General features: G+C 43.3%; 1 protein-coding gene across 2 annotated transcripts; it reads left to right on the top strand.

The window, feature by feature from the left end:
* The first annotated feature begins 4533 nt into the window (after nt 1-4533).
* On the top strand, nt 4534-10115 carry LOC123129170 (disease resistance protein RGA5). 2 transcript variants are annotated; one of them, XM_044549401.1, is made up of 6 exons: nt 4534-4745; nt 4906-5066; nt 5219-5334; nt 5547-5640; nt 5753-6687; nt 7966-10115. In XM_044549401.1, the coding sequence occupies exons 5-6, from the start codon at nt 5843-5845 to the stop codon at nt 9872-9874; spliced, it is 2754 nt and encodes a 917-aa protein (XP_044405336.1). In that variant the 5' UTR covers nt 4534-4745; nt 4906-5066; nt 5219-5334; nt 5547-5640; nt 5753-5842; the 3' UTR covers nt 9875-10115. The 2 variants fall into 2 exon arrangements, with proteins under 2 accessions (XP_044405336.1, XP_044405335.1); XM_044549400.1 differs by having other exon boundaries at nt 4900-5066.
* Nucleotides 10116-12464: the final 2349 nt, after the last annotated feature.

Genomic DNA, 12464 nt, shown 5'->3' with positions numbered 1-12464 from the left:
TGGATGTGGGCTTTGGTTGGTGTGGAGTATGATGCCTTGTTTTCAGTTGGGCTCATCGTCACTGCTCATTGGGCTACTGGGCTGGGCTTTTAAGTGCATCCCCGCTTTTTTCCGCCTACATGAAAACAACATCTCTTCAATGTAAAAACAAGAGGACGGGGCGTCGACTTGTTGGCTGGGCAGCTGAGGTTGCTAACAGCCCACCCGAGTTCAAATCCCGACTTGGACGCGTGGTGCTCGCGTGGAGTAAATACTTCGAGTACCCCTAAAAAAAACTAGATACTTCGAGTCCAAGCTGGAAGGCTTCTTATTACTCTATCTTGTCAAAATATTTCGGAACATCAATAAATTGATTACCACTTTAGCGCATATTGACCATCGAAAATCAACGGTACTATTCCTTTTCGCAAAGGGAAACAATGTTATTCTTAACACTAACATCACATGTTATGTCTTAATACAATACCACGTGCAAATCAGACAATGGAACGAGATCGTGCATGCAACAAAACATATTCTCACATTGTATTCCATGTTAAATGATAAAAATGATAATGGGGAAATTAAATAAATAATTGAAAAGATAAGAAGGAGCGTAAAATAAATCCTTAACAATGGAGCCTTAGATGGTATAGTTTCAAGAGGGGGGCTGTCGTGGCTAAGCGTGTGTACATTGGTTGATACGATGGTCTTCTCTTCTATATTTCACATCATTTAAAGGCAAAACTAAAATAATATATATAATGACTTATGTTAGTTATCTCTCACAATTAAAGTTATGAAGTCCTAAAATTATGTGATTATTAAACATAAACTTGAAAAATGTGTAAATGAGAGGAGACATCTCATATAAATTGACATACGTTTTATTATATGAAACATCACCTGGGAAGGGCTAGCTTATGAGCAAATGTCGGGTCTTAAATTGACTTTCATAAAAGTGAATTGTTCTATTTTAGATAAGCCCAAGAGACGGCTGCTCAATATGCTGACCAATTTGGTTGTGCATAAGGGCATTTCATGATTAAATATTTAGGAATTCCAATACAATATCGATGTCTCACTAATGCAGGGGGAACACATGTCGAGGATGCTTAGATATAAAATCAAGAGGTAATATCAGTGGCAGTCATAGAACTTGCATCTGATGTTCAGTTTAGTGTTAAAAGTTGTAAAATACGTCATTGCAGTCACATAACTTGTCTATGCGTGCAGATATGGTCACTTCTTCTGTATCCAGCCATCTCTCGTGCTCATGTGACGTGTCAGCATGAATGCGGCCCACATGTAAGTGACCGTGCACAGTGAGATGTTGGGTGAGCCACGGTTTTTTATTATTTTTGCAAAAAATAACCCTCAGCTTTTATTTAATTGGGCACCTGTGAGCACAGTGTGTTGCGGCAAGAAACAAGAAAAAAAATAAGGGCTGGGGGATTCGAACCGACTTCCTCCACTTCACAATATGATAACTGCAGCAGCCACTCCACCAAGAACAAATTGATGTAAAACTAACAAACGAAATGTTCTTTAACACAATGTTCGCTCACAGCAAGAAAGGGATAAACGAAAACTAAAAACCTGTCATGTTATTCCACACAAAAATAAATGAAATATTCTTTAAAAATGTTCATGCTTTACATTAAAAAGTATGCGACATTTCAAAAAAATGCTTAAAATTGTTAAAAATATTTTTGTAATTAAAAAATGTAAGTTCCATTTTAAAAATCTTGGTGTACATGTTGTTATTTATCTTGTTCTAACTAAGAAAACTATGCAGGGAATAGAAATTCGCCATGGCATATGCATATTATCACGGGGAGAGTGGATCATTCTGATTGAGCAGTCTATTTTTTTCAAACTGAAAAGTATTCAAATTTGAAGTTTCGTCGGAAAAATCAGCTGAAATATATTTTCTTTTGTCTAGGTTTTCAAATTTCAAATTGTTGGAATTCAAACACTTTTTTCCTGATTTGTCTGAAAGAAATTTACGTACATTTAGTCTGCAATATATCTTCTTTTACCTATATTTTCAATTCAAATTATTCAAGTTCAAAAAATTTAGTTGATTTCTCTGAAAAATTTACGTACATGCATTCTGACCTATATTTTCCGTCATCTAGATTAATGTTTTAATTTTTTTCCAAATTTAAACAAAATTTCCACTGATTTGTTCAAAAAAATAGGTACATTTGTACTGCACTATATTCCCTTTTATCTAGATTTTTATTTTTTTTTTCAAATTCAAACAAAAAATTAGTCGATTTGTCCCAAAAGTTTATCAAGAATATAAGTTGTTTTCTTACATAGAAAAAAAGAAAGAAGAATACAAAAGATAAACTATGTATATTTCTTTTATTGCATAAGCGGCTATCCCTTTTTTGCACACCCTTTTTCCCTTTTAATTTCTACTTTAGTTAGTACTGTCTATGTCAGATGAAGTTAACTATGCTTTCTAATCGTCAAATATTGGTTAGTGGAGTCGGTATGCATGCGCTGCTAATCGTAATAGCTCCTGGGTTTGAATCCCAACCACTACACTAGTGTTTATAATTTTATTTACTGATTTTTTGCGTCTATTTATAAATTAATAAAATACAAGTGTGTTTTCTGAAGAAAAAAACCAGTGCCCGCAGATTACCCACGGCGTCAGCCACTGACAGTGCCCCAACGCAACGTTGGCACGTCACATGTGCGCGGAATACGGCCGGTTATGACAGAAAGCACCGTAGATGAACAAAAGGACAAGTTAGATGACTAAAAACATGTATTTCACAAGTTTATGCACCAAACTGAACATCACCTGCAAGTTTTATGACTCCCCGTGTATTGCAGCTAGCGTTCTAAAATCAACATGATTTGCAGTGTTTTGCTACATATCCATGTGTTTCGGTAGAAGACATGTTATTTCAGCTTGGATGTTTCTCTTGTTGAATTGGATCGATGGAGTTCTACCGCTGCACTTAATGATGGAGTTCTGCGGCAAGTATTACTCGAAAGTGTTCTTCTGTTGGCATTCAACAACTAATCCATGCATAAGCTAGGTCCCCAAAATCCAATTTGTTTGATTACTTATTCTCCTGTACACACCAGCTCTTTGAGCTCTGGAGTAGAATAGGACTTTCGGCCCACGCATGGGACATTCCAGGTTCAGCAATATCCCATCCGTGTGACCCCCCCTTGAACTGGTCTCCCGGCAGGCAGGCGCGTGCTGTGGCAAATTTTCAAATTAGGGTCAGATCTCGATTTTTTTTCAAATTAGGGTCAAATCTCAAATAGATTTCAAAAAAGGGTCAAAACACGAAATTTAGTCGCATGCTGTCAGTCTTCTGTTCTGGTCGGGCCCACAGTGCCAGATCCTATGAACCAATGAGGATTCTAGTCGGGGAATCCGGGCTGATCCTGTCTCCATGTGCTTGTCCAAGGGCCAGGCCACCCTCCACTATCGTGGGTTGTGATTCGTCAATGTCTGCGCTTTCCAGCAGTTGGTTGATGGAGGCATAGGATCCCGCGCATACCGGTGTCTGATCCCCAGCTGGTGACTGACCCACCTTGGTTCTGGAAGCACAAGACGACGTGGCCGGCGTCTGAGCCCCGCAATTGTTCCCCAGGCCCCGCACATCCTGGTATAGGTTCGAGCCAACCCAACCTTCCATGCATCATCATCCTCACATCGTCCACCATTTGGTCAAAGACCACCGTCTGAATCCCCTGCTGCCTCGCCAGTGGGGCGGAGCCGATCGATGAGAGTGGCAGCGACGATGTCTGTCTGGGCTCGTGAGTCCTTGCGCCAAACCGTCACCGACCCCTAGACCGCAAGCGACCACGCCTCCCGCGGTGATCAGCTACGTCGTCCGAGCCCTCATCCTCCAATGGCGGCGACGGCGGCCCCAAAGCCGCGAGCCTAGGGGCGACCAGTGGCGCCTCCTGGAACATCTCAACAGGATACCACAGGGCATCCGCGCCCTCATCTTCCTACTAAAGCGACCACCGACCCGGCTCCTCTACGACCAGAATGCGTCGGGGACGGATCCGCATGGGGCGTCCATGCGCAGCCAGACACAAAACATGACATGTCATCTCGGCGCGATGTACTGTCGGCCACCTTGACGACGAGCCCCAGGCCCTAGAGGGCTGCCCCCGCTGCCCGCTTGGTCCATGCGTTTGCCGGCACGTGCCCGCAGCGCCAGCCGCACGAGCACCGGCATCGAGATGCACGTGGCCCGCGCCTGGCGTAACACAGCCACATGGAGAGCGTGAAACTAGTCCGCTGTGACCCGACCCCAGACACCACCAGCTTGTTACAGATCTAGATGTAATTTTTAAGTCCAGTATTCTTTGTACTATCTTGACAGCTGATGAATAGGTGGAAAGTTTTTGTTTAAAACACAACAGTGAAAATGGATCAGTATTGAAATTAGGTTCAAAATATACGGGTTTTTTTCTAACAAAACAAGTGAGTGCGTTGATTAGTGGATGGGAAGGAGACATATTGGTATCGGGTTTACACGTCGACGCCGACGACTTGGCGACGACCAGACCCATCCATCCCTGGTCGGTCATTGTTTACGCGCTGCGGCGACTGACCAGTGACCAGATCTCACTCCCACTGCTGCCACTCTCCTTCGCCTCGCGGTGCACGACTGCACGCGTCGCCGGCGCCCGAGCTTCTCCTCGCCGGGCCAGGTGCTGGGTTGTTCCTCCGCGGTCACCTCAATCCGGCAGCAGATCCATCGTGTGCTAGCTAGGTACGTGTACGAACCCCCCCTTGCCGTGCTTCCATCTCCTTGTATGACGCCGCCGGCGCCGTCGCGCATTGGCACCCGCCGGCACACGGTCGGTCCGTTGCTCGTTCGGCGCAGCGATTTTTGCGCTTACCTTGGTTAATCCAATTTCTTTCAGATCCAGATCGACAACGCCGAGGAAATAATTAATCTACTCTTCACCTGGCACGTCGAGTCGCCGGCGCCAGAGCTCCCACTTACCTTCTCTTCGCCAGGCAAGGCGCCGGGTTTACTTCGCGACCGCCACAGCCACTTCAGGCCGCAGCCGGATCCACATCCCGCGAGGTACGGCCTCAACCCCGCGCGGCAGCTCCCTGTTTCCATCTCCTCCGATGCCGCCGTCGGCGCCGCGCATTGGACTGCGCCGGCACTCGGAACGCTCTGTTGTAGGCTGTAGCTCGTGTCGGGCTCACCTCCGTGGATCCATTCTCTTTCAGGTCCACATCCACGACGCAGAGAATAAATCAAATCCACTGTTCATCGCCGGGGCGCTCCACCTGCACTGCCGAACCGAGCGAGCGAGCGAGCTGTCTCTGAGTTGCACCACATTCAGGTATGAACCAATAAAAACCCAGCTTCCACGAGAGAGATTGTAATAATCCCTCCTCCTTTTCAGGTTGTCAATTTGTAGTTAGCTGTTTACTGTCAGTAAATTCTGCAACCTGACCTCCACGCACATTTTTGACTGGCCGAGCTCTGAGATAGCATGGCAATTTTTGGTGCAGCAATGGTCGGGCTCACCTCTGTTAATCTATCTTCTTTCAGGGTTCAGATGCGCGACGCGGAGAATAAATCAAATCCACTCTTCACCTGCACTGCGAGTCGAGCGAGCTGTGGCGTTGGGTTGCACCACAATCTGGTATGAACCCATCTCTCTGTGTCTCCGACACAATTAAAAATTCAGGTTCCATGCGAGCGATCTGCAGCTAGATGTTCAGTAGTTTACTAACCCATGCTCTCCTCTTTTTCAGGTTGTCGATTTGTAGCTAGCTGTTTACTGTCTCCGCATTCAGCAAAACCTTACCTCCACGCACAGTTGACTGGCCGAGCTCTGAGCTCGCATGGCCATGGAGGCGGCTCTCGTCAGCGTGGCCACGGGGGCCCTCAAACCCGTCATAGGGAAGCTGACCGTTCTGCTCGGCAACGAGTACAAGCGTTTCAAGACAGTTCGCAAGGAGATCAAGTCTCTCACTAATGAGCTTGCCGCCATGGAAGCTTTTCTCCTCAAGATGTCTGAGGATGAAGATCCTGATGTGCAGGATAAGGTGTGGATGAATGAGGTGCGGGAGCTGTCCTATGACATGGAGGACGCCATCGATGACTTCATGCAAAGCATCGGTGACAAGGACGAAAAGCCAGATGGCTTCATTGAGAAGGTCAAGAACTCACTAGGGAAGTTGGGGAAGATGAAGGCTCGCCGCCGGATCGGCAAAGAGATTCAGGATCTGAAGAAACAAATCATTGAAGTGGGCGACAGGAATGCAAGGTACAAGAGTCGTGAGACTGTCTCAAACACCAGAAATGCGGCCGTTGACCCAAGAGCTCTTGCTATCTTTGAGCATGCCTCAAAGCTTGTTGGAATCGATGAACCCAAGGCTGAGATAATCAAGCTGTTAACAGAAGAGGATGTTCGTGCTTTAGAGCAACAACAACAACAACAACTGAAGATAGTCTCCATTGTTGGATCTGGAGGTATGGGCAAAACAACTCTTGCAAACCAAATGTATCAAGAGCTCAAAGGACAATACGAGTGCCGGGCCTTCTTATCCGTGTCACGAAGCCCAAACATCATGAATATTCTGAGGACTATTCTTAGTGAAATTAGCGGTCAAGGTTATTCTAACACGGAAGCAGGGAGTGTACAAATACTCCTTAGCAAGATCAATGACTTCCTACTAGATAAAAGGTACATGCTATCTTTATCTTTTCTTTCCAATTCTAATTACTTGGCGTTCTTTGAATGTATAAAAAAGTTACTTAGATATGTCATTAGGAAGATTATACTAGTTGAAATAATTCTATCTTCGCAGTTTCTCCATACATTGTTACAAAAGTAATGGTCAAATGTTTGTACTAATAAATACTGTGTTGATGTTCTAAAAAGAAGAGAAATAGATGGTGAGAGTACAAAGAAAACCATGTCAGGAGCCTATGTTCATGATTTATGTCCTTTTGTTTTGATATTCTATGTTCTTCAAGACATAGGCACATAGCTATTCCCTTTATTGAGTAATAATGGACATAAGTTTGTGTCAAGACTAGAGCTCCAAACACTCCATTTTCTCACAGTACTAACACCTTGGCTCACTTTTCTTTCTAATTCTCCTTGAGCTCCCTTAACATGATGAACTATAATTTTTTGCTCACTTTACCTCATGATCGGTTTTGGCTAGTAATTTTGATCGTATAGATGCTAGTTTTGCAAGTGTGTCATCCATGTTAGCCTGGTTTTCATATGAAAGCTACCACACACATGACCTTTCTCCACCTCCACCTCTCCCTTCTCTGGGCCTCTATTCACTCTTCGTCCTCTCCTTCTCGTCCCGCCAACCGAATGCCGCACTGCTCCATTGAGATTCGCTAAGCCTCATCCACTATTGTTGCCCTACACGGCCATCCATCACCGACCATGTAGTCGTCCAAAATAAAAATATATTATATTTTACTAGGTTAAGTGATCCTAATTGTTATAATCTCTCTGTTATAATGCGAGAGCATGCCCAAATAAGTAGTCCAGGAGGGAAAACATACAATTTTTTTTCAGATATTATGTATGTAGTTTACTCGGTTTTGAATTTAGATCACTTGATCTTTGGGTCCGCACCCAGATTCTTGCTTTGTTTCTCATGACTACTTGATCAACACCTACGTATGATTATTCATCATTTGATTCATCTCTTATCTTTCAACATATTGTTCTAGTCTTGATCTTTTTTGTGGTCATGCCTCTTGTTTAAACAACTGCTTATCCCCCTTGCTCTCTGTAATGGGCCGAACTAACATGGACGTGCAAAACGAATTAAGTATGCATATGCCCTTTTAGCACTTGTGTGTTTATCCTTTTAATTTTGTCAATGTTAACATGTTCCATTTATTCTTTGTCTATCTACACAACACTTTTTTTATTTGGGGAACACAATACTTTATTTTATAGCTATGCTAATATTTATTTGTCCATGTACAGGTACTTTGTTGTTGTTGACGATATATGGGACGTGGATACCTGGGATATTATTAAGTGTGCATTCCCTGCTACAAGTTCTGCTAGTAGAATAATCACGACTACTCGTATAAACAGTGTCGCTCATTCATGTTGTTCATCATTCACTGGCTGTATCTACAATATAAGGGCCCTTGATATGGTGCACTCAAGACAGTTATTTCACAGAAGGTTATTCAAGTCTGATGAAAATTGCCCTTCATACCTTCAAGAAATTTCTGAGCAGATATTGGAAAAGTGCCATGGGTTACCTTTGGCGATCATTGCTATATCTGGTTTGTTGGCTAACATAGAAAAAACAGAAGATCTATGGAATCAAGTGAAAGATTCAATTGGCCGTGCACTTGAAAGAAATCCTAATGTCGAAGGAATGATGAAGATATTGTCACTTAGTTACTTTGATCTGCCTCTTTATCTAAAAACATGTCTCTTATATCTGAGCGTATATCTAGAAGATTCTATTATTAATAAGAAGGGCCTGATAAGAAGATGGATTGCTGAAGGATTCATTCATAGAGATGGTAAATACACGGCATATGAGTTAGGAGAAAGGTGTTTTAATGAACTACTCAATAGGGGTTTGATCCAGCCTGGGAGGACAGATATCTATGGCGAAGTGAAGAGTTGTCGGGTTCATGACACAATTCTTGATTTCATCATATCCAAGTCCATAGAAGAGAACTTCGTTACTTTACTTGGTGTTCCCAATCTGACAATTGGGAACGAAAGCAAAGTTGTTCGACGACTCTGTCTACAAGGTGTAAAGGAAGGAAATTCAACAGGTCTCGTGTTATCCCATGTCCGATCACTTATTGTGGTTGGAGATCTTGTGGAAATCCCTTCTCTGGAGGAGTTCAGGCATCTGCGTGTTCTCGACTTGATGGATTGCTCCCAATTGGAAGATCATCATCTTGAAAATATAGTGAGGTTGTTCCAGCTGAGGTACCTAAGTCTCAAAGGTGCAGAAATAAGCAAGCTCCCAGAACAAATCGGGCGTTTAGGGTGCTTAGAGATTCTGGACCTAAGACGCACTCGTGTAAGGGAATTGCCCGCATCAGTTGTTAATCTCAGAAGATTGTCGCATCTACTTGTTGACGAGGATGTTAAATTTCCTGCTGGGATTGCAAAGATGCAAGCACTAGAGACGTTGGAAGATGTCGATGCCTCCATTCAGCCATTAGACTTCCTGTGCGGCCTTGGTCAACTAATGAATTTGAGGAATCTGCAGATTGACCTTGGTTTGAGGAATCTGCAGCACAACAAAGCTATTGTCTCCTCCCTGTGTAAGCTAGGCACCCAGAATCTCCGCTCCCTGACTATTCATGCAGGGAACAACCTCTTACATGAGGAATCTTTGTGCCTACGTACCTTCGAGGATCTTTCTTTCTCTCCTTCGGCCTTCCCACAGGTTCCGACATGGGTGGGCTCCCTCAAAAACCTCCAACGGCTAAGCCTTATTGTGGAGGCGCTCAAGCAGGACGACCTCTGCATCCTTGGAGCGTTACCCAGTCTGCTGATTCTGGATCTGGCGGGACAAACAGAGTCAAACAGAAAGCTCAGATTCAGTGGTGAAGTTGGGTTCCGACTCTTGAAGATTTTTATTTATGGTGGATGGATTAACTCAGTAGATCTGATGTTTGGGACAGGGTCCATGCCAAAGCTAGAAAAAGTCGAGCTTAATTATATTCGCATAGTTGAAGCGAACTCTCTTGGCTTTGGAATTGAGAACCTCCCTTGCCTCACTAGTGTCAAATGCATTGGTGTTAAGGGTGATGATGACATAGTTGAAGCCGTGAAGACCGTCATGGAGAGAGGAGTCAGCACACATCCCAACCACCCTAGTCTACTCTTTCAGAGACTTCGCCGGTTCTGAAGTTTAATAGTGTTTGGCTCGATTCATCTCTCTTTTATGATACACTATTCTCTCTGTCGGATAATAATGTACTATGGATAATGATAAAAAATTGTAGAACTGGTTTAGACTGCGACTGTAGTGCATTTTATGTAATAATCAGTCATCCATTCGTAGGTCATTCTCTAGTTGTCATCCTCTTTGGCAAGTCATCATTCTGTATATATACTGGTAATACACTTCTCCTTTGCTCTTTTATCCACCTGTGTGTAGTCGTCGCGCTCTTTATGAAGCAAGATTTTGTGCCCCTGTTACGCTCTGCTTCTTCTCAATAGTTGTCTGAACAATTCGGACGTTGTTGTATATGTTTGCTGCAGCTTAATATAAGCCTGTCAACTGGTATGTATTACTGTCAATTAAATCTTGGTTTCACAGTTCATCTGTTAATCATTTGCAGTGTAACCAGATCAGTACTGGCTGATTATTGGGCACTTGAGTGTTGTGGCTGATCTATGTTGTTGGAAACCGTCTTGAGGCCAGAATAATTCCTGGTGTCAACAATCCCAGTTCAGAGTTGCCATTCAGAAAATGTATGCTCTTTCTGAATGTGTAAACTGCCCTCAGTTCAGTCTTTCTGAATGTGTAATCTTGAGGCTTTCGGTCTCTTGAGGAGACAAGGCATTTGTACCAAAGTTCCGCCGATCCTTCAGTAGCAGAAGATTGGGTTCTTGGGTGTCCTTGCTGATAATCGACACCAGCCAGCTTTTGTTGAATGGGCTCAAGAGGTTCTTCTGCACTGCCATAACAGAGGCTTCCATTGCTCGCAGGAACCTCACTAATACTTTCTTGTTGAATGGGCTCAAGAGGTGCTGCTGCACTTGCACTGCATGATGGTTTCATGGACACATGAGTATGTGACCAAGCCAAAAAGCAGGAACATCATCCTGTTCTGAAAATAAGTTTCAGAGTTTTCTGCTGCATACACTGTCTGCAGCGGATGTCCTTCAAAAAAAAACAGAGTTGACATGCCGATGGATTTGAGCATCGGAACCGCTACCAGCTTTCCTCCAAGATCGAAATCGGCGCAACCTGTCCTGGAAGCTCGACAAGGACGAGTAGTCAGTTAATGCATCGCCAGATCTAGATGCGTGATTTTACACTTACGCTCTTCTCATCTTTTCCAACATTTAAGTGACCTGTCTAATGTTGGAAAGGTGACTGTTTCATGAAAGAGCTGCATGAAGATGGTGGCGTTGGGCCTCGGAATCGCTACAAGTTGTAGTTGAAGCTCGCCAAGGAACATCATGAACTCAACGACGAGTAAATAATGCAACAGAGGCCAGACCTCTGCTTTTAGCTTTTGAGAGATGTTACTCCTTACAAGTTAGGTCCTTGCCGCCCATCACATGCATTTATGTAGCTGAATGTCGTGAATTTCTCTCAGTAGTTGCAAACATTTTGCAGTTCAGGTTTTGTCAGAATTTTAGTTCCCTTTCAGACATGTAAAAAGAGCAATCCATGCAAAAATTCGACTAAAAAATTGCAGTCTCCTGACAGAGTTGCTGCCTGGAGCTGTTCCTGCTCATCAAGACAAATTTGGACAGGAAAAAACACACTTTACAAGCTACGACTCTGTAATGGGCTAATGGTACAACTCAGTGCATCATCACATTTGCTAGAAACAGATTAGAGCAAGTAAAATCAAACTTATTCAGCACATAAGGGACTAGATGTACACTTTTTATTTGTCTAACAGTTCGTCTTGTTAAAACAACTTGGGTTAATTTTCCTTCCTGGTTTCTCCTCCTTAATTAATTTAGTCATGTATTCTTTCTCAGTAATTTCCTTATGGTAGTTTTTTGGCGTTCTGAAAAAGATACCATTTCCATAACAAAAAAAAAATGATGAACAACGTACTACTATTTCCATGAGCAACAGTCAGCCTTTCCACCGAAAAAGAAAAATTCTTGTCATCCGCAAAGCTAGACAACAGGGAAACTTTGTTGACGTTGGGAGATGACACAAATGGTATTAAGCATGGAAAGCAGTACATCATGGCCTTGAATCTTGCCCTGAACTCAAGTTTTTTTTTCAAAAAGGGGGTTATCCCGGCCTCTGCATCAGAAAGAACGATGCATACCGCCATAATTATTAATAAGCAAAAAATTCAACACACGTCTTCATGTCTCAAACAAAGAACGAAAAAGGCTCACAAAGAGCTAAAAAAGTAATAGAGAAGCCACAACCGGCCGGCATTAAAAGATAGGAATACTAATTGCCTATCCTATTACATTACCGGCATCCAAACCGATTGAAAATAGCCCGTGCTACCATCTTCCATCAGGTAGATCCAGTAACCATACGCTCCCTGGCCTCAGTAGCGACCACATATGAATCAACACAGTGGCTCGGAAAATAGCCTGTAAAATTGAATAGTTGTTGTTCTGTTAAAGACCAAATCATTTCTGCAGTCCAGACCACCCATAATAAAGCACATAATGCTACACGAATATGTCTCGATGTTTCAGAGTCTATCCCATCTAACCACATCCCAAATAACGTGTTGATAGTATTCGCAGGAGTAATATTAAATGCTATGTGAACCGTCCGT

This window comes from Triticum aestivum, chromosome 6A (genome assembly GCF_018294505.1).
Source record: "Triticum aestivum cultivar Chinese Spring chromosome 6A, IWGSC CS RefSeq v2.1, whole genome shotgun sequence".
In the NCBI taxonomy this organism is placed as follows: Eukaryota; Viridiplantae; Streptophyta; class Magnoliopsida; order Poales; family Poaceae; genus Triticum; species Triticum aestivum.
Note: the sequence above shows the minus strand (reverse complement) of the source record. Positions and strands in the feature narration are given on the sequence as shown.